Genomic DNA, 20,015 nt, shown 5'->3' with positions numbered 1-20,015 from the left:
TGTCACTAATAGACCTAACACTGGTGAGGAACTATCAGGCACTAAAATGACTGATCCGGATTGATCTGCTGTTGTATTATACTCAACCTGCATATTTTCGCGCGATTTACCCTCAACAAATTTGAAGACAAGCTGTCGGCGATGTCGCCTAGAACTAGTATGTTGGCATTGCTACCACAGTACCACCCCATAGTGTAGGTACGGACCTAGATGATCCAGAAGCTGCTGCCCGGGAGTCTAAGATCCCGGTGGATGGATCGGAATCCTAGCCCTCCGGGAGTCCGTTCTCTCGGTTATCGGGCGCCTACGAATTGTAAACTGCCGCTATCGACGCTTGTTGTGGTAGGGTTAGAGCCGCTCAACTTCTCTTGATAGCCATATGGGCAGCCTCGGTATATATCGAGGATCCACTGGCAAGCCCTAGGTTCGGGGCAACAGTCTATCCGTGTTTGCCATGTGGCGAATAAACCAAGGACCTACGCGGCGGATCCTTCTCATACAAATTATGATTTGGAGATCTTGACTAGCTGGATCAAGACAAGCTCGCGAGTGTCCAGGAAGGTTTTAGACTTTGCCACCAAACGCAGGGGTGCACGGAGTAGGTATTCAGCTGTAGATCCATGTCACGTGACGCTCCGTGTAGCTCACCCCTTTCTCCCCTTTCCTGAATCCTGGTAGTCACCGCTATCATCGTTCTCTCTCATTTGCTCCACAGTAGGCATAAAAGATATATAAGGCTTTTGGATTCATTTAATTGCAGAGAAAAAAAAAGGAGGCAACCGGAATAAGACGGCCCCCTGTGAAAATGGCGGCGTTTGTTGCGGACTTTCTAAATCCTTGCAATTACTTGGGAGGAGTGAGTTTTGATCCTGAGCGAGATATACAAGACTTGTCAGGAAAGGTTGTTTTGGTGACTGGAGGTACGTCGGGCGCCCTGGTTTCCAACAGAGTGATCGAGGAAGGTCCTAACGTTTCTAGGAAATGCTGGACTGGGGAAGGAATCCATCCTCCAGTTAGCGAAGCATAATCCGGAGAAGATATTCCTTGGAGCACGCTCGAAAACAAAGGCAGAAAGTGCCATTAGCTCTCTCAAAGGACAGCTCTCGAATAACGTGAACATTACGTGGCTTCCTCTTGATCTGACATCTGTTCAATCTATCAAAGATGCAGCCCAGCAATTCAACGCACAGTCATCACGGCTCGATATCCTAATGCTCAACGCAGGTGTGATGGCTCTTCCACCAGGAGAAACAGAAATGGGCCATGAGATTCAGCTTGGTACAAACCATACAGGCCACTTTCTTCTGACCAAGCTCCTGCTCCCGACCCTGCTGAAGACGGCCCAGGAGCCGAATTCAGATGTGCGAGTTGTCTCATTATCTTCAATCGGACATAATCTCGCACCACCATTCGAAACCATCCTGGATCAGGACAAGTTGAAAAGGGTCCACACAAACCTTCGATATGGAGCCTCCAAGGCAGCCAACATTCTATTTGCTGCTGAGCTTGCAAGGCGTTTTCCTTCAATCACCGCTGTATCTGTCCACCCGGGTATCATATTCACGGATCTTTACGGCCCTGCGAGCGAGGGCTCTACCTTCGCTGCCTTGAGTTCGAAAATGCTGAGCATTTTTGGAACACCAGTCCATGCAGGAGCTTATAGCCAGTTATGGGCCGCCGCGGGTGCAAAGAAGCAGGATCTCGTCAATGGGGCGTATTATGTTCCCGTGGGAATACTCAAGGCTCACAATAAATACGCCAAAAACGAAGAGCAAGGGCGACGTCTCTGGGACTGGACTGAGGCTGAGTTACAAAAGTTTGGAGCGCTTACTTGATTCGGTTTCATATCTCGCTGTCCAATTTAGCTTCCTTTGGATGGATGCTTAACTATATATAGCATGTTAATATATAAACTAAAACCTGACGGACTAGCTTTGCATTTGTAAGTTTCTCTTATAACTAAATTATCCTCTTTTTCGGGACAAGGCTTTGGTCGTTTACTAAATTTCTAGGAAGACTTCATTCGTTAATCTCGATTGCTTCAGAATCTAGCAGTCCAGGGTGCGACATAGGAAATAGTGTACAAGAAGGGCTAGTAAACAATAACTGGTATGTCACCACATTGCTTCTATTGGATAGTATTAGTAAATAATGAGGAGTGGTCTAAAGTGGCTCTTCTTAAACATGGATCCCCGCGTTTCGGTCTGGTACCGGAGATCATTGTCATCAGATAAGACCAGACACATCAAATATTCCGCACAACCACCGTTGCAAGCATCAAGCGGAGCTTGTTAGCCATCTAGTTCAATCGGAAACTCAGATAGTCCCCTTCCATAATCAAATCTACATTGTCTACCATGCCCCGTGTAAAACGAAAGACCAAGGCAAGAACACTCTAAGCCCGTTCACTACTGTTACAACATCTGACCATCACCCAGGATGAGGACCTCAAGCGGGTCCGCGAAAACCAGCGCAAATGTCGGCAAAGAAGGCGTGACTACGTGGCCGAACTAGAAAGCAAAATTACAGCCTATGCGGAGGCTGCGGCTGAGGCTGATAGGAGGCGACAGGCTGTGGAAGAAGAGCTTCGCAGAGAAAATGAAGCACTGCGGACCTTGTTGGCCTCCAGTGGCCTTGGTCACAATGTCCTGGACCATGATACCGCACAGAAGCATCAAGAAGCGATCGTAGACGATATGCAAACGAGTCTCAGCTTCGCGGCAAATACTGTGCCGACAACCCTTGAACTGCACGCTGACTCGATGGCCCTGCAGTTGCCGAACGTATGACTATCTGACTATCCACTGCGTGCAAGTGTGTGCGGTGCCAGCTCGCAGAAGCCATGACTGACCAAACATATGTCAGGTTACTCCTAGCTTTGGATGCCCCTCAACGATACGTGAAGTTGCGGATACCGGACTTGTGGCGCCTTCGAGTGTAGATTTTACGCCCTCGCAATATGCAGATCTTACCACTCATCTGGACTTTCCGGTACACCCTCTACACGCACCGACCGTACCGGAGAGAGAATCGCAAACTCGTTTATTTGAGCTCCTGCCTCCGACTAACCAAAGTACAGCCGGTCTTGATATCACCATAGGATTAGTTGATCCTATTCTACAAGACACAACGCTCTGCGCTGTTGCCATTCAGATTGTCCGTCACTGTAATAAGAAGGATCTAAGCTTGGTGGAGCTGGATGCTAAGCTCCGGCAGGGGTATAGGAATGCCATGTCTCCTCTGGAAGGTTGCAGGGTCACTAACTGGGTTTTACTGTCTGTCCTAGCCGAGATTATACAATAGTGCCATTTGTTTATTTACCCATTTGTTTATTTACCCATTTGTTTATAATTGCCAGTACACGATAACCGCTGTTGTGTGACTCCCCATAATTACCAAAGTCAGGAGCCTTGTCTGTCGTCCATATTTTCTTCAAGTATCATCGACAGAAGGTGGCCAATCATACAAACCAGCTGAAGAATATTGCGGAAATCGCCAAGCATAGATACGAAATCGGTGACATATCAATCATCTTTGCTAGTTGACGCTTTAGGAGGGGTAGGATTAGCGATGACATACCAGTTATACGGCTGCCCAATCACCTGGTAGCTTCTCCGTGCCTCTCACATACTTGACCGTAAACCCGCGTTGCTTGAGCTTCCAATGTACAGGACTCCTACCTTTGGCCGCTGTACGCTTTGGCCTAAGGATATAAAATACAAATACGGTCCAACTTCCTCTTATCAGTTCTCTCTCATAGTTTCGGATCAATCTACGTCAAAGGTCGCCTTTTCTCTTTCCTTTTGCTTCATCTATCCACCGTTCAAGAACATTGAAGCTGCCAGAGAACAGTCGTGAGCACGCAAGTCTGTTGCAATGGCTGAGGACACTTATCAACACGTGCGGTTCCGCTACGGTGACATCGCCAGACGTACAGACGTCACAGTCCATGACAAGGAAGACGATATTGCATTAGCATTTGGGTACAGCGCAAAAGACCTCCGTGCTCTTCCAGACAAAGCAAACCTAGGATTGAGTTGTGGCAATCCAGTGGCGCATGCCAATATCAAAGAGGTACCTGATCCATGAAATGTGATCGTGGACTCACACATTCTAACTCTTTGACAATTGAACTAGGGAGAGACAATTGTCGACCTCGGAAGTGGAGGCGGCATCGATGTTCTTCTAGCCGCTCGCAAGGTGGGACCAGAAGGAACTGCCATCGGGATTGACATGACGAAGGTTAGCTAGCGATTCTGTTCCGTGAGGAGCTATGGACTAATACTTCAACCAGGACATGATTAAACTGGCGATGAAAAACGCCGAAGCGGCTGGTCTGTCCAATACTCGGTTTATTGAGGCATCCATCACCTCGATCCCGCTTCCGGATGCCAGTGTCGACTGTATCATCAGCAACTGTGTCATCAACCTTATCCCATTGAAAGATAAACCGACTGTATTCCAAGAAATTGCTCGCTTGCTGAAGCCAGGCGGAAGGGTTGCTATCAGTGACATCCTGGCCAGGAAGGAGCTCCCAGCGAACATCGTCAACGATATAGCTCTCCATGTAGGGTGCATTGCAGGGGCCAGCCAAGTTGCGGAGTATGAGGACTATCTCAAACGCGCAGGATTCAAAAGTACGTACTTGGGTTCCATGCAGATATTGCTGTTCCGTTGCTCATGTGACTTCAGATATTCTGATGGTCGATACTAAAGCAGACCTCAATCTCTATAAACAGTCCTCCTATCTAGGTCAGAGTAGTTGCTGTGGCCCAACGGAGTCTGGCAAAGAGTGGCCAGCTGAATTTACTGACATGGACTTTAACGAATGGGTTGGTAGGTTTGCCCTCAATTCTAGGACTACTTATATGGAGATGTTGATTATCTGTACAGCCTCATTTCAGATTTATGCTGTCAAAGACAGCAGCGTCGTGTCGGACGGGACGTAGAGAGCTGGTGTCTGCAATGAAGCATGACGCATTTGATATCGAACGATCCACAATACCGTATTATGTAGTCAGTTCTATTGACACAGAACAAGCATATAATTACCTATTTATCGCTTCAGAACAACCCAGAAGCATCGACTTGAAGTGTAACCACAACAGCCAAGCATTGTTATGCGAGACGCAGATCCTTTTAGCATACTTATCACCTCAGGTCTCAGCCGTCTTATTCCTAAGGTAACCTTGAGAGCGCGCCTGCGCTTCTTCTACTCTCTTCCATCTTCCTTCCTTAGGGTAGGTACCACGATAATATTCATTATTCAAATACGCTCCAGTCCGTGACCTCGCTTCTGGATATACTACCTATTAGTGCCCTAGACGGCCAAAGAGCATTTCAACCTCCTGGCGAGTTGTCCATCGGGAACGACAACAGTAACGGCCACCAAGCAATCGCGAGACATCAAGTCCGACAAGCCTAGTGTCTTGTTCGTTTGCATCCATAACGCTGGCCATTCCCAAATGGCGGCCGGATACCTTACCCACCTTGCAGGTAATGCTATTGAAGTTCGCTCTGCTGGCTCAGCCCCTGCCAACTCCAAAAATCCTAACCACAGATGCTGTCCAGGCCCGCGATGTTGTTATCACCGTGAGCTGCGGCGATGCTTGCCCCTTCTTCCCAGGCAAGCGCTACCTTGATTGGGAACTCGATGGTCCCGCAGGGCAAACCCTTGATTCTATACGCCCTATCCGTGACGAAATCCGTGGGCGAGTCGAGAACCTTATCAAAGAGATGTTACAATCCCGCTGATTTTGATACTTCGCCATCAGCAGATGTACGCTGTCATGCAGGACTACTCCAAAACGTTGCCCCCCGCTAGTCCACTAGATGTACCTAATTGCAGGCTTGACGAATAAGCTCCAACCTACCGTGAATAGAAGTTGAATTACAAGCCATAAGCATCCAATTGATCTGACAGAGGTTATTAGAGAGCACCAGTGAAGCACTATCCCATCTGCCTGAAGCGCTGGAAGGTCGCCGGCCCTAAAAATCAATGGCTTCCTCTAATCGGCCATCTGCCATCAGTGACACAGCATCCCTTCCAGCTTTCATGTTCTTCTCCAAAGTGCCGAGTCTATGAGCACAATGATGGCAGTGTGGGCCTTTTCAGTGAGCTCATCGTCAATGATACGATGAACTGTGGACTCCGTGACTTCGTCGAAGGAGGATGTAACTTCGTCCAAGAGGACTACAGCCTTCACTCCGGAACGTTGTAATGCGTTGGCTTTGACGAGTGCTCGACAGAGTGCGAGCAGTTGGCTCTGTCCTACAGAGAGCTCTTGAAACAGTGAGACCTTCTGGCCAAGAGTCGGATGTGCACCAGTGTCTGATATATTAGCCATGGTAGCTGGCTCTCTCCCAGGGTACGTGGGGCCCTCGAAGAAGTGTGACCATAGTCAGGCTTTGATCAATGCAGCAGCGAGGACATCATCCCAAGGCAGCAAGTATAGAAGCAAACAGTGAGGCCGAAAACAAGGCCTTGTGCTGCACATCCAAGCTTGAGAGCTTTATGTGATATGAGGTAATATAACCGAGAGCAATACACCTAGACTCTGGTGCCGTTATTAGTATGAGATGTAGAACCCCGAGTCTTGGGGGGAGGAATACTGACGGCCTTGGAGAGCCCTCGCCAGCTTCGGCTGCGGCGGATGCTAGACTTACGAAGTTCCCAGAGTCTGGCAGGGAGAATCAACAGAAATATAGTGGCAGAGACTGTAGATACAGCAAGTAACACATGTGTTGACTCTGGCCATTGTGGCTGCGTCAGAGATTGCTGTCTAGATGGGCAGCAGCGATCGTTGAAGCTCCTCTCAATATTTGGGAGGTTATCTTTAAGGATGAACTGGCTGACATTCAAAGGCACGAAACAAGCGGTCAAAAACAAGGCACGGGGAACAAGATACTGCTTATGATTCGTTCAAGATGGGCCTCACAAGCCCCTGTTGGAATGGGAACACTCGTGGAAGGTCAATTGACGTCCATGTCTTTCTGGCCTAGCGTTTAGCAATCCTGACAGTTTCCTCTTGGTACTTGTAAGGTGGGCTACTGGGATGCGACATGAAACACAGGGGTTTTGTCTTTGATTGGTCGCCTTTGGCTAAAATTAGTGGGTGATAAGGTAAGGGATTTACCTTTATGATGCCCACAGTAAGGCCGACTGTGAGGCCTTACGGTAAGCGTAATTGCTGGCGCTATGATACTTCCTCGTATGACCAGCTATATAGAGGTCAGATCTTTTGCATCTGGAAGCGTGATTAAGGGATATTTTTACTTCAACTATAGCGTCTCAGAGATCGTGTGCCCAGCTGGTAACTACTTGCCGGTTGAGCCTTCACAGGAGATTGGCTAGCGGTGACGCAAGTAAAGCCAATGATGAGCACATGGATCTAATATGCATGGCTCGAAGTAGACGTTAGAAACTCAAATGCCTATTGGTAGCCCCTGACGCGGATTAAAGAGGTCAAGCATCCGGCTTATCAATTACCAAGATCGCGTTCTGTGGAGGCCCAAGGGCAGTGGTGAGTTTGAAAAATGACCTTCACTTTCGAGAATTGGTTTTGGGGATCTGGTTGCAAATAGATAAGACCTCCGGAAAGGTGAACTTGCTGCCAGCCGGACTATTTATTAGGCTTGATCATTCATTGTTTAGTGAGGTGAAGTATGGGATATGCCTCTACTTTGGGTTCGATGAGGCAAAAAAATGTAAATTCTTTTTTGAGATATTTTAAAGCTTCAAACACTCCTTTGATTCCGCGATTTGATTATGTTTGTGGTGAACAAACGCCAAAAAAAAATTTTGAATTTGTGGTGCTGCCCGGAATCGAACCGGGGCTGGCACGGCCACAACGTGACGTCCTACCACTAGACCACAGCACCTGTTGTTGATATTTTTGTTGGTGTATGCTACAAAAGGAACCTTAAATCCACTCAAGGTCGTCAGATCACCCTCAAAAGTTGATCAGTACCTTCCAGCTGTTTTTGTCCTGTGGAAAACTGGTGCCTCATTGAGAAGGTAATCACGGTAGTGGTTGTTTATGTTAGACAAGGTCCTAATTATCACCACTACGCAGTAGCAATGTTTGCTGAAATGCACTACATAGCTATCCACCGGATATATATATACATAGATATACTGAGGAATTCGGGGACACTTTGATTCACTGCGTCTTAAAGCACATCCCAAGATAGAAGTGAAAGGAGTTAACCATCCAATTAGTAATATTACTTCAACTTGCACATAGACAAGAGGCACCGATCATCCCTTTCTCTTTGTTCTATTCCTTGGATTGGATTACCAGAACAGAGCCCGCTACGAGAACCTCAGCGATGATATTCAGCACTGGCCAGCTAACAGAACACGACACCGCACCGTTTCCGCAGGGTAATGCCTGAGGTGAAGTCTGGACTGCAGGTTAGCTCGCTTGAGTGATTCTCCTCAGCGAAGAACATGATACCAGAATCGATTTTCCCGTAGAATACGGCGATGGGGCAAGGTGACTCGGAGACCGTGCGGTTAAACTCGCAGTAGCCTCCACTTTAGTAAAGAATACTCCAGTTGTACCACCTAGTAGCGGAAGTGTTCCAGCGACGGCGGAGGCCACTTCGACAGGAAATTGACCTCAAGACCGCAGGCGGTGCCAGCCTTGGACATCGAATCACCGTGGTATTGCCAAATCTCGTATTTTAGAGCGCAAACCCAGACAATTGTTCAGATAAGATTTGGGTGTGTCAGAAGCGCAGTGGCCCTCGCTGCGGCTAGCGACAATAACACCACCCAGGGATACCGGTTGATGGGCGCTGAAACAGGTACCCGCGCGTATAGTCACGAAGCACAATCGGCGTAGCAGTCATAATCCAGAGTGTCTGGGTTCTAGAGCGAGTGCAAAGGGACCGATTCGGGATAGGGGATTGTCCCGGCACCGGTCGCAATGGCGAGAATCATCCCCATGACGACAGGATGCATCATTAAATTGAAGTGTCGCCAGTAAGTTACTAAATATGCGAGTGACGGCGAGGATTGATTACGGGTCGGCCGGTAGACACAACGATGTACCTTGTATATAATAAGAGCCTCCGTAGGTGCACTACTTCTCTCCAGCTTGGCACAGGCCATGATGATGCTGGAGGTAGTCTGGTTTTCGGCGAACCTTCCAAATCGTCCTAATACAGACCCACCAGTCATGTCTCACATCGCCAATCAGTTGAGATACTCACCCATTTAAAGGAAAATGATAAATTAATTGTGGATACTTGGGTTGGACTAGTCCCTTGCCATCGTGGGCACGGAGGACGATGATGGATCGACAAAGATCGGCCTGCCCCGCTAATTATTTTATCTCATCGTTTATCTTATCTGATCCGAACCCTGGCTTGCCTTCCTAAAGTGCTTCATCACAAGCCACACTCTATTACGGTACTGGCTTTGGCACGCAAATGAATAGTGATCCTGACAACATTTGTCTTGACGAGAGGTCAATTATCACGCTCCGGAATTGCAATCAAGGCATCAGGGTTTACGTGATGTTCATACCGATATCAGAACTGTGCCGTTCGCCGCCGGTAGATAATATGTCCGGTGATGTAAAAGCAGGGAAGCAGGGTCGAACTTCCAGAATGAGTACACATCCAATAAAGACGCAGGCATCAAAAACAAAGCGAGACATACTGTGCTTGTGCTGATAATACTTCATGTGCCAAATAGCCTATTCACCTACCAGGTGCCTTGCTTCCACGTAATGGCAATGAGTTCATCCAGTTCTGACAAGCACTACGGGAGGAGTTACTACTGTCTCAATAGCCACCAATTGTTGCAAAGGCGTAGCTGGCCTCTGCACCGGTACTGCGGTTGGTTCGGTTGCCGGGGTAGCATTGCCGCCATGCTGTCTGGATACAGGAGGCTGCTACAGAAGTACCGCTTGTCAAAGGCGTCGGCCCGTAATGTTAACGCGAATGGCAATAATAATACTTCTTCTGGAGGTGATGATGATGCCTAGGATGTTACCGGTTTTGTAAACGTAAACGGTTGTCATCGCTTGAACAGAAGACTATTATCCAGGTCACCATCCTTCGAGTGACTGGCTAAATCAATATCAACACAATTGAGAACTCTATATCCTAACCCTTATAATAACTTTTGAGAGTGCCTTGAGCCCTCCAGTGTTGTACACAGTGTCATCTCATCCTCACAGCGCCTTTTTCCGGACCGAAGAACCAAATCAATGAGTTGTAACGGATTGATCAAGATTCGTAACGGCAGTCAGTGCAATTGATTCTAAGGCAAAACCCGCCTGTTAGCTGTGCTCATTCTCGAATGGAAGCTCATAAAGTCAAGAGTCACCGGACACATAGTTATAGTGGAGCTGCTGTGCTTCGTAACGCGCATCGGTATTGTCCACACTATGGGAGGATGTTGGCAAAATAGGTTCATCGGCTGCACCTGAAAGAAAAAAAATAGTATGTTAGAGGCAAAAATGGATGTCTTTATGTAATGCAGATCTTGGTGAGACATACGACCTCTCCATCTTCTAAAGCGCTGCAGTAGAGCTTTGCCTCCTATCAGAAAAGGAGGAATAGCGAGGATGCCCGTCACCACACCCACAGCGACTGTGGCGGTCATCGATTTATCTGTCATGATGGAGGTTAAGGAGATGGGGATGAGCCTGATAGTTTTCGTCGAGAGTAGATGGGTGAGAAAATTTTTTCCTGCGAGAGGGTGGTGCATTTTATATGTCCATCCGCTGTAGAGACAGTCAAGGACGCAGCATACTCTTCTTCCATCACAGCATCTTTTCCACAGCGAATAACAATCGTTGCACACCCAAGCGTTGTGCGGGATGCATACTTACTACACCATTTTTTCGCTTAAGGGATTTGGCAGTTGCAATCGGGCTAGTTACACTCTAGTCTGGACAGGAACACGCAAGAATATCGTACAAAACATGGCCCATTTAGGTCTAGTGCTCAACCGAGCATAGTCCGCAGAGATACTGCTGATACATCCATGACGGTTGCGCGGAACATGGAGTACCGACTCTGCTTCGACGACGCCGGGATTGTGCAATGACCTCTTGCGAGGCTGGTTCCAAGCAAGGACTGCGTGTCCAAATAACCAAATCAGGAACAGCTCAATGCGTTCCTCCGTTTTTTCGCTCTAGTGTTGTGGGAACACCCATCGGCTTGACAGTCTTAGTTTCTTGCGAAGCATATCAGAAATTCCTTTCTGAATCAGTGCGCAGTTCCAAATACGAGTCTTTGCTCGTTTCTACGGGGCTTATTCTCAACTTTCCTCTATTTTGTCTAATTTTACGTTCACTGGATGTTGATGACTCCTGAGCTCGCATCTATTCGATGAACTAGTGAACGCCACATAAGACTGCGTGAAATCTGCTCGTGACTACTGCAATAGCCCTGACTCGTAGAGTCTTAACTACCATGTCACTATCTCGAGCTCAGATAGACTTTTTAGAGTCTGGAGTCAGGACCCCTTCTCCAGGCTGCAGCCAGCTTGACCATTATGATTGGCTGATGCCCTAGGAGTTCATTTCGGCCCGGCTAGGCTGAAACGACGGCGCCGCCAACGTTGGGAATGAACGTGGCAGATGACTTCGGGATATCCGCGTACTTTACCTAGATATCAATTTGTAATTGGAGCTACCACTCCCTTGGAATGATGCGCGGGGGTGGCTAAATCATTGCAGATCGCCATGAATGAATGAGACTTAGTGGGCCTTGATGGGAATTGTTGCAAATAGACAAATGAAGAAATGAAGAAATGAAGAAATGAAGAAATGAAGAAATGAAGAAATGAAGCAATGAAGCAATGAGGAAATTCAAGAAATAGGAAAATGGGAAAGTGGGAAATGGCGAAATGGTGAAATGGTGAAATGGCGAAATGGCGAAATGGCAAAATGGCAAAGTGGACAAATGAACGAATGGGCAAAGGGCGAAAAATATGCTTTACATCGGGTTAGGTACGTACCTTAGCATAGTGTGTTAAGTCTGACGGAGGTTGAATGAAGCTCAAAGAAAAAGTTGTCCGTCATAGCCGAAGGCCGGCTGCTCCACTCCTTCGACCTGTCTACTCTGGGTGTTTCTATGATCTACACTACTTAGTTTCAGTTTTATCGCTGTACTCGTTCGGGGGTTGGTCTCTAGTGATATGTGGATCATTATTGCTTTGAAGGAACATCGTTCCGTTCCGTATCCTGTGGCTTCCTTGATTCTATCTACCCATTGGAAATAAAATCGTCGGAGATTTAACTCGGGTAAAGGCTGCTACGTCACGCCCAGAAACCTCCTACGCCATCATTAAATGCTTCGATGAGGCAGATACCTTTGATCAGAAAATTATCCTGGACTCTTGTCGTTGTTCTTGTTCTTTTGCTTTAGACTCGGGGTTCTCGTTCGATAGCTGCAAATAATATTAAATGGAGAGGATTCAATATATGTATGAGCTTACCTGCTCTGCCAAAGCTGATAGTGAGACTCAGAGTCTAATCTAATGTTAATTGATGGCATGGTCCTCGTGTGAACAAAAGTACTGAACAAAAAAGGGGGCGGGAAGCCTCTGCTATGCGCCAGCCTCAGCCTCTGACAAGAATATCATGAATAATAGTACTACAGATATGCTGCTCTTAAGGGTTTAACAGAAAGTACCAGGCCTTCACCGCTTGTTTCCCATCGTCAGGAATTCATACTCCAGGTTCCTGCTGGGACATCCAAGCATGCCCCTTGAGCTAACAACATTTGACTTAGTCTCCCATTGGTCGGCGACACCTTCAGCATACCTCTTAGGTGGTGGAGAAAAATCAGAAAAATTTACTATTCATGGCACGAGATCTACTGATCGTCATCTATTAAGTTCCACTATCTCCTTAACTACTGATAGCGTCTTTTCCCCCGTACTTTGCTATCGTTGGGGAGGCGAATTCAAACCACTCAACAGTGTTGAAGCCTTTGCACGGACTAGGCGTGGCCATTGGCCAGTCATTAATAAACCCTTAAGTAGCCGAAATTGAAGGACCCTTGCAGTTAGGATCTAATAACCCCCGAACTAATCACAATGCACCTTGAATTTCTAATTTCCTGAGGCGAAGGATTTTATTCATTACTTGTAAGAGCCGCAATTTCCTTGGCGCCTAATGCAGAAGGCTATTTTCAGTCATTCAGTAATGGGACTCTTAATAGTAATTACACCTCGTTTCATTCGAAGACCCCAAAGCAGGTTTTGATCCTTGTTCTTCAGCCTTCCCAGAAGCAGATCCATCAGTGTGCAGTACTCTTACTATCTGGAACTCAAATCAGAGTTTCCATAAGATTAAGTTCACCATGTACAATATAGCAATTACGTACAAGATAGCAGGGTTTGCTTCTGTCTATAGGAAAGTGCTTTGGGTCTCATTGCTAGACATATTAAGACTAAGTACACATTTTTAATCAGGCCAAACCCGTCAAATTTAAGAGTGTGCTTTAAAACAATTCAGCAACAATATATTTAAGTTGGTAGTAGTTAAAGAATCTCTGTATCTAAAAGTCTTAGACATCTGCAACTAGGGCTATGGATGCACCTGGGGACTAGCGCTTCCTAGGAAGCACTAACAACCTAGCGCATCCTAGAAGACACTGGCGGAGTGTCACTGACCATGTCTGGATGGATCTTCGCGCGCGAAGTCTTAATGACATTTTACGCTTAGGCCTTTCCCGTATACTCCGTATCATTACAGAACATGAATTCGTTGTTCAAGGTCAACAGGAGAATTTGGCTGTACTTGGCCAGAGAGTGAGCTGGCCATGGTCGTCATTATATACTCTGTACTCTATATGTATAGTTGTGGGGGTATGCTGACCCACTCGCGATAACCCAAAACCTTAGTCAAGGTGAGATCACCTCTAGGTCTGTAACCTGCTGATCAGTTAAGTTGCATGGCCTAGTTTCGTATACCGGAAGGCTGGTTCATATCAGGGTGAGTATTAATAGTGTACAGGGTCAGGCATTATTCCCAAATGGCAGTGCATGTTTAATGTAGGTTTGATATTTGCAGAGGATGTTACAGCACAAGTGGTCACTATTTAGCATCTTATGGAACATGCCTGTATTGATATTCCCAAGAAGAAACAGTGAGAGCTGTGTAGAGTAATGTCAATTGTCAAGCTATATCTTGTGTCAGACCATGCAAAATTAAATAAATTACATGTGCAGTATGGAAGGCTCAGATAGCATAATCTCCCTCATATGCAGCTGTTCACTTCGAAGCCTAGACCATTAAGTCTATCTTTTGTCACTATCCCAGGCTGGTATTGCGTCTGAACCAAGTTGGGCGCGTTTTAACCAGGGTGCAATCGTTCTCATCCGTCCCATAAAGAGACGGAGAAAATAGAAGCAGCCAACACAAAAAGAAATAAGTATATCTTGTTTCCTGTTCTGCAGCAGGGTCCCCTTCCAGGCAAATTTCTCGGTCCCCTGGCGCGCACTCATGTTCATTAGAATGACGTTCCGACTAATCCAAATGCTTCGCCTTACTGCAAAGTTGAAGTGATCGGCTCGACCGGAAGCCTGCGGACTGAGGGTTTGAAGCAGCGCCAGACAGCAGTTTTGGTTCGGAGAGAATATGGTCTTCAGGGGGAATATGGCCTTGGCGGAACGACAATATCAGGATTTGAGGTTTGACAATCCTGTTTGGTATGTCCAGGGGCGTATGTTGATTAACAATGCCAGTCTGCACTTGGTTCGGGCGCGGCTATCCAAGACCCTTCCTCTATATCGCTGTGGGTAAGACCATGCTACGTTTAATCAAGAAACCGCATTTAACTTTAAGAAACCAAAGGAAAACTAGGTTGTTTGCTGTCTGAATGATTCAGTAACAGTAATTGGGTTGCTTTGCTCGTTGTGCCCTTAGGTTAATCTTGCTGCTGCCTTGAAGGGTTCCCCGCACTATCCAGGACATTATGTCAATTGTGGTGAGGAGTACCTCTCCCAAACTCTACTTAAATCGTTCTCTTTTCATGGGAATACAAAAAGATGATGTCGAGTGGGTACGAAGGCTTGGAAGCACCATGGTATATCCATATAAGCTTGCCAGGGGACTTACAAGCCTTCGGAATTGTTACTTCTGCGGAGAAAGTCAAAACATTTATATCCGTGGAGAAAGTGATGGACTACCATCACCTCTGTGTGAATATCATGTTAGTACGAACACAGAGCTGATAGAGTCATAATGACGCTTCTGTCTTTGTCGCAACTGTGGGAGGCACTGATATTGGCTGGGAAGGCTTAAACGCTCCGACACATATATGAATACCCCAAGAGACTCCAGAAGCAACCATTTCAATGAAATAGTTCGTTAGACTGTGGCGACTGCAAAATCCTGCCCAGAACCTTTACCAAGATGTCCCTCGAAGCTGATAATCGCGAGAAACCCGATTGCATCCTCGAACGAGACCTAATGTCACAATATTTCTGCGACCCCTCGCTGCACCTGCAGCATTGGGGCTCGCGGGCTTCGCGGGCTCGCCCTGGATCACTGCCACTTATATCGCCAGATGGTGGGGTAGTGAAAGCTCCCCAACCATATACTTTCCCTTTGTGGAATTCTGGGGAGGGCTTGGCCAGTTCATCGCTGGATTCTTCGGGGTTTGCAGCCAGAGATATGCTGGTGACAGTAATCCATGTGCTTTGGGGAAAGTTTCTGGATGGGTGCAGGTCTCCTTTATCTCCTTGTAGTATGGAGTATGCCTATCTCCTGTTTATATGAGATCTCAATTAACGACTTTGCAGGCCACCGGGACTTTGCCTCCTCGCTCTATTGATGAACATTATCCGAAACTCGCTTCCTGGATGATCGTCCTAGCATTTTTTTTACATGGTCGGGGGTAAGCATCCTCTTTCTTGACCCTTGAATCTCTTTTTCAAAGAGATGCTTACCATGACCCATAACAAGACCAAGCATGGCCGCCACCTATCGAATTATTTTCAGCATGGCCTGGTTAGCACAATGCCTACCTTGGTGTTACTAATAATGACATGGATGGGCTCCAAGTAGAGATAACTGCAAATGTTAAGCTCAAATAATATACAACCTGTACTCTAAAGATGTTTGCCTTGCTCCCCAAAGCCAGTTCATCCGCAAAGCCATTCTCAACAGAAAGCTCAAGATGATCTGTGTAGTAGGTAATAGCAAGAGTATATATGCAAGTAGGAGGAAAAGGAATAACTTAAGACAATTCAGGTTGGTAGCATCGCAGTGCTTGTGTTTCATGAAGAGCCATAGCAGTAAGTCCATGTTATTAGAGTTGAGACATAGGCTGCTATGCCAACCAATTTGTGTATATGTTGTCTTGGACCCACTTTATCTCAGCTATGATTGACTGAACCCTACAAAAGGTCAGCTGAGATACAAGTGAGCCGACCCTTTGGAAGAGTTCGGACCACTTCTGGCACATTAAGTGACTATGAAATTTTATAAAGGTCGGCCAAGCAGCAAGCCAAATATAATACCTTACTATTTTCTAATACAATCTGTCTAAGTGCCAAGGGGTATTTAAGTGTTTAAAGATAGTCAATAAGTAGTTCTATCTTTAGGAGTTTAATTATATTTCTATCTAGTCTACAGGTAAAAGGTCGGTAAACGGTCAAAGATGTTACAGAATGTGTCATTTTCAGACTACAGGTGAGCCGACCTTTCGGAAAAAGTTCGGCTAGTGCCAAGATAGGTCAGAACATAATAAGAACCATGCGACTAAAAATCATGTGACTATTATAAAGGTCAGCTCAGCTAATACAATACCTTACTATCTTTCAATACTATCGAGCTGAGATCCTATGGGGTATTTAATTTCTAAAGAACTAGTTAATAACTAGTTAGATCTTTAAGTAATTATTTATTCCTCTTAATTAGTTATAAACTAGTTAGAGGAATACTAAGTAGTTCTTAACTAATTAAAAATATATGTAAAGAGGTCATCATATATTACAGAATGTGTATTTATCCTTTAAAGGTTGTGTGGGTTGGCTGACCCACATACATTAGCCGAACACCTTAGTAAAGGTCGGCTGACCTGTAGTCACTGTCACTTTTATCAGGACACAGTTCAGCCGACCTTTCGGATAAGTTCGGCTGGTGCCAAGACAGGTCAGAACATCAAATAAGCATCATGTGACTAGAAATCATGTGATTTTATATAAGGTCAGCTTAGCTTAATACAATACCATACTAATTGATGGTACTACCTATATCTAAGGGTTATTTTTATCTAAACTAGTTACTAACTAGTTAGGATCTTATATACTTAATATCTTTATTCTTTTGACTATCTAACTAGTTAGTAACTAGTTTAGAACTAGTTAAAAAGATAGGTAAAAGGTCAAAAAATATTACAGAATGTTGTAATTTTTATAAGGTCGGCTGACCCACACTTGTTAGCCGAACTCCTTAGTAAAGGTCGGTTGACCGGTAGTCACCATTTTTATAAAGGTTGGCTGACCCACATTTGTTAACCAAATTGCTTAATAAAGGTTGGATGACCTGTAGTCACACAAAAGGTGAGGTGACCTGAACCAATATGATTACTGCCATGATATAGATAAGATCTATGACAAGAGATCAATCCAAGCGCTGTCGTACAGCGGAATACTGAACACAGCAATGTAGATTCTTCCTACAAGAATAATAAGATGCAAGTCCTAATAACCATCCAGAGAGTAGCATGTGTGAAGTTATTATCACTAATGCAAAATCAGCTTCTGAAAATACAATTCCTCCCATAGTATCGATAAGCTGAATCCCATGTCCTTGAATACAAAAGTCCGTTGAAAGCGAAGATAAACATTAAGAATACCAGCAGCCAACTACCCGACCGTAATCTTAATAATCATCTCATGCCGAATTCCACAGCTGGCGCATAGCATTCAGCACGTCTCCTGGGGGAATGGCTCCTCTGAACTGGTTGCCAACATCATGGCCCAGCTTCTGCTTCAGCCGCGCCTTGACCGCCGCAAAATGAGGTGGGTTCCAATGCAGATGAACAACCCAGTAGATCAACCGCTTGATGTCCGCTTTTCCATTCTCAACAGCAGGCAAACACTTCAGGAGTTTCTCCGTGTCATGACCAACAGGATCCTTCGCCTTAGAGAGCATGGACAGTAACGCATCTTCCAGATGACCTGAGAACTCAGCCTTGATCACCTTTTCCAGACTAGTATGATACTTTGTCTCAAAAGCCTGTGCGATGGCAACGAGCTTCGCATCCGATGCACCCAAAAGTACGGCAAAGACACCAGTCTCATCTGTCCCCTTGCGCGCCTGCGTCGCCTGGTGGATCTCACGGACATCGGCGTCAACAGAATGCGCATCGAAATACGTCCCCGGCTCCGGCCTCGTGGCATTGAGCAACATAACAAAGAACTGCTCCGTCTTGCCGGACAAATCGCTCTTGATTTCCTCAACCAGCGACTTCTGGTACTTGCCGACATACGCGTACTTGATCGCGCGCAGGTCGGCATTCGACCGGCCGACCAGCACATCCGTGAGGAGGTCTTCGTTCGTTCCGATCCCCGACAACGCATCACGCACGGTAGCGACATCCTGCTCAAGTGGACCTCTGGCCAAGGAGACGAGAACATTTTCCAGGTCTCCTGAGAGTTCGGACTTGAGGTCTTTTTCAAGGTTGCGCCCGATGCGATCGGCGTAGGTGTGTCTGATAAGTGCCATTTGCAGGGGGTCGGGCTTGGTCAGGATATTGATGAGGGCTTTTTCATCCGTGCCGAAACCTTTCATCGCTTTGCGGAGGGCTTCAGCTTCGCGGGTTGCATCGCCGGGGGCGCGTTGGTTGGGGTCGTAGCCTAGGGATGGTGGGGTGGGCATCGGTTGAGGAGCTTGAGGAGCGGGATAGCCGGGTTGACCTTGTGGTGGGTAACCTCCCTGCGGAGGATACTGGCCTTGGCCTGGTGGGGGGTACTGGCCATGTGGAGGATATTGGCTCTGTGGAGGGTATTGGCCTTGTGGAGGATATTGACCGTGTGGAGGGTATTGATTCTGAGGATATGCCCCCTGAGGCGGATACTGCTGCGGTGGTGGATGGCCTCCTTGAGGATATTGTTGCGGTGGTTGGCCTGGCCATTGTTGTTGCGGCGGAGGGGCACCATATGGCTGTTGTTGGTACTGACCAGGGGGAGGATATTGCTGCGGGGGAGCACCTTGGGGCGGATATCCACCGGGCTGTTGCGGCGGATAATAGGGGGCCTGTTGCTGCTGTTGATGCGAGCCAGGCGGAGCATACCCAGCGCTGTTATAGGGGGTTTGCGGGGGTCCGCCGTAGGTATGCTGGGGGTGCGACATGACAGAAATGTGATAGGGGAAAGGTAACGACAATTGAGACTTATCAAAGGAGCACGCGTCAGCCTTATATCCCCTCAGCACGTAATATTTTAGAGTTATCTAGCCTGTGCTCAGCTCGTATTTTAGCCCGTGTCAACACAGCCACAATCGGCTGTAAGATTTACCCCTCTATTTGACCCACTGATTGGCACCTTCCCAAGCTAAATTTCGAAATGCACAGTCACTGGAGAGAAACAAAATGACTTAAACGAATAGTGATGAGGGTCTTGACTCGCTTCGTCCAATAGGGAACTCGTCAAGCCACAATGCACCGCCATTCTGCCAAGCCTAATTTCCCAATCAGCCCACCGGACCCCTCCCTTTGTCTTGACACATGCATAAAGAGTCGATTAGGAACCTTTTCTGATTTGGATTGTCCTTTTTCCTTGTTTTGTAGAAAAAAGGATTATGTAACCTTGCATAACATAACTAATAATATTTGATGATTGAACTAGATACTCAGTATGAGACCTTTTCAGGTCGACATGGTTCTGCCAAGTAAGCCACTTCCTAGTCAAGCAGAAGTGAACTGCTTCCACAACTTGCTCAATCCATTCCCAGCTTCCCAAAGCCGTAATAGGATCGGCGCCTTTCTTCAAACATCAGGACAGAGCTACTGCTCATCGGGACGTCTCTCTT

General features: G+C 46.6%; 3 protein-coding genes and 1 non-coding gene across 4 annotated transcripts; 2 read left to right on the top strand and 2 right to left on the bottom strand.

Annotated features, from left to right (window-relative positions):
• Positions 1-805: 805 nt before the first annotated feature.
• ALT_9133 (putative oxidoreductase C736.13) lies at positions 806-3,303 on the top strand (the record flags this gene model as incomplete). Its single annotated transcript, XM_033564245.2, has 5 exons — positions 806-920; positions 979-1,816; positions 1,933-1,942; positions 2,439-2,783; positions 2,866-3,303. 5 exons carry the CDS (start codon positions 806-808, stop codon positions 3,301-3,303), a joined length of 1,746 nt encoding a protein of 581 aa, XP_033420136.2.
• Positions 3,304-3,876: 573 nt separating this feature from the next.
• ALT_9132 (putative ubiE/COQ5 methyltransferase) lies at positions 3,877-4,949 on the top strand (the record flags this gene model as incomplete). Its single annotated transcript, XM_033564243.2, has 5 exons — positions 3,877-4,074; positions 4,138-4,242; positions 4,295-4,637; positions 4,693-4,836; positions 4,894-4,949. The coding sequence occupies 5 exons, from the start codon at positions 3,877-3,879 to the stop codon at positions 4,947-4,949; spliced, it is 846 nt and encodes a 281-aa protein (XP_033420134.2).
• Positions 4,950-7,810: 2,861 nt separating this feature from the next.
• Positions 7,811-7,881, bottom strand: ALT_t186. Its single transcript has one exon. It is a non-coding gene; the product is annotated as a tRNA-His (tRNA).
• A 9,995-nt stretch (positions 7,882-17,876) lies between these two features.
• Positions 17,877-19,337, bottom strand: ALT_9131 (annexin; the record flags this gene model as incomplete). Its single annotated transcript, XM_033562660.2, has 1 exon — positions 17,877-19,337. One exon carries the CDS (start codon positions 19,335-19,337, stop codon positions 17,877-17,879), a length of 1,461 nt encoding a protein of 486 aa, XP_033418551.2.
• Between the last annotated feature and the right edge of the window lie 678 nt (positions 19,338-20,015).

The sequence above is a fragment of the Aspergillus lentulus genome, assembly GCF_001445615.1.
Source record: "Aspergillus lentulus DNA, contig: Alt17, strain: IFM 54703, whole genome shotgun sequence".
Classification (NCBI taxonomy): Eukaryota; Fungi; Ascomycota; class Eurotiomycetes; order Eurotiales; family Aspergillaceae; genus Aspergillus; species Aspergillus lentulus.
This window is presented reverse-complemented; position numbering and strand designations above follow the sequence as displayed.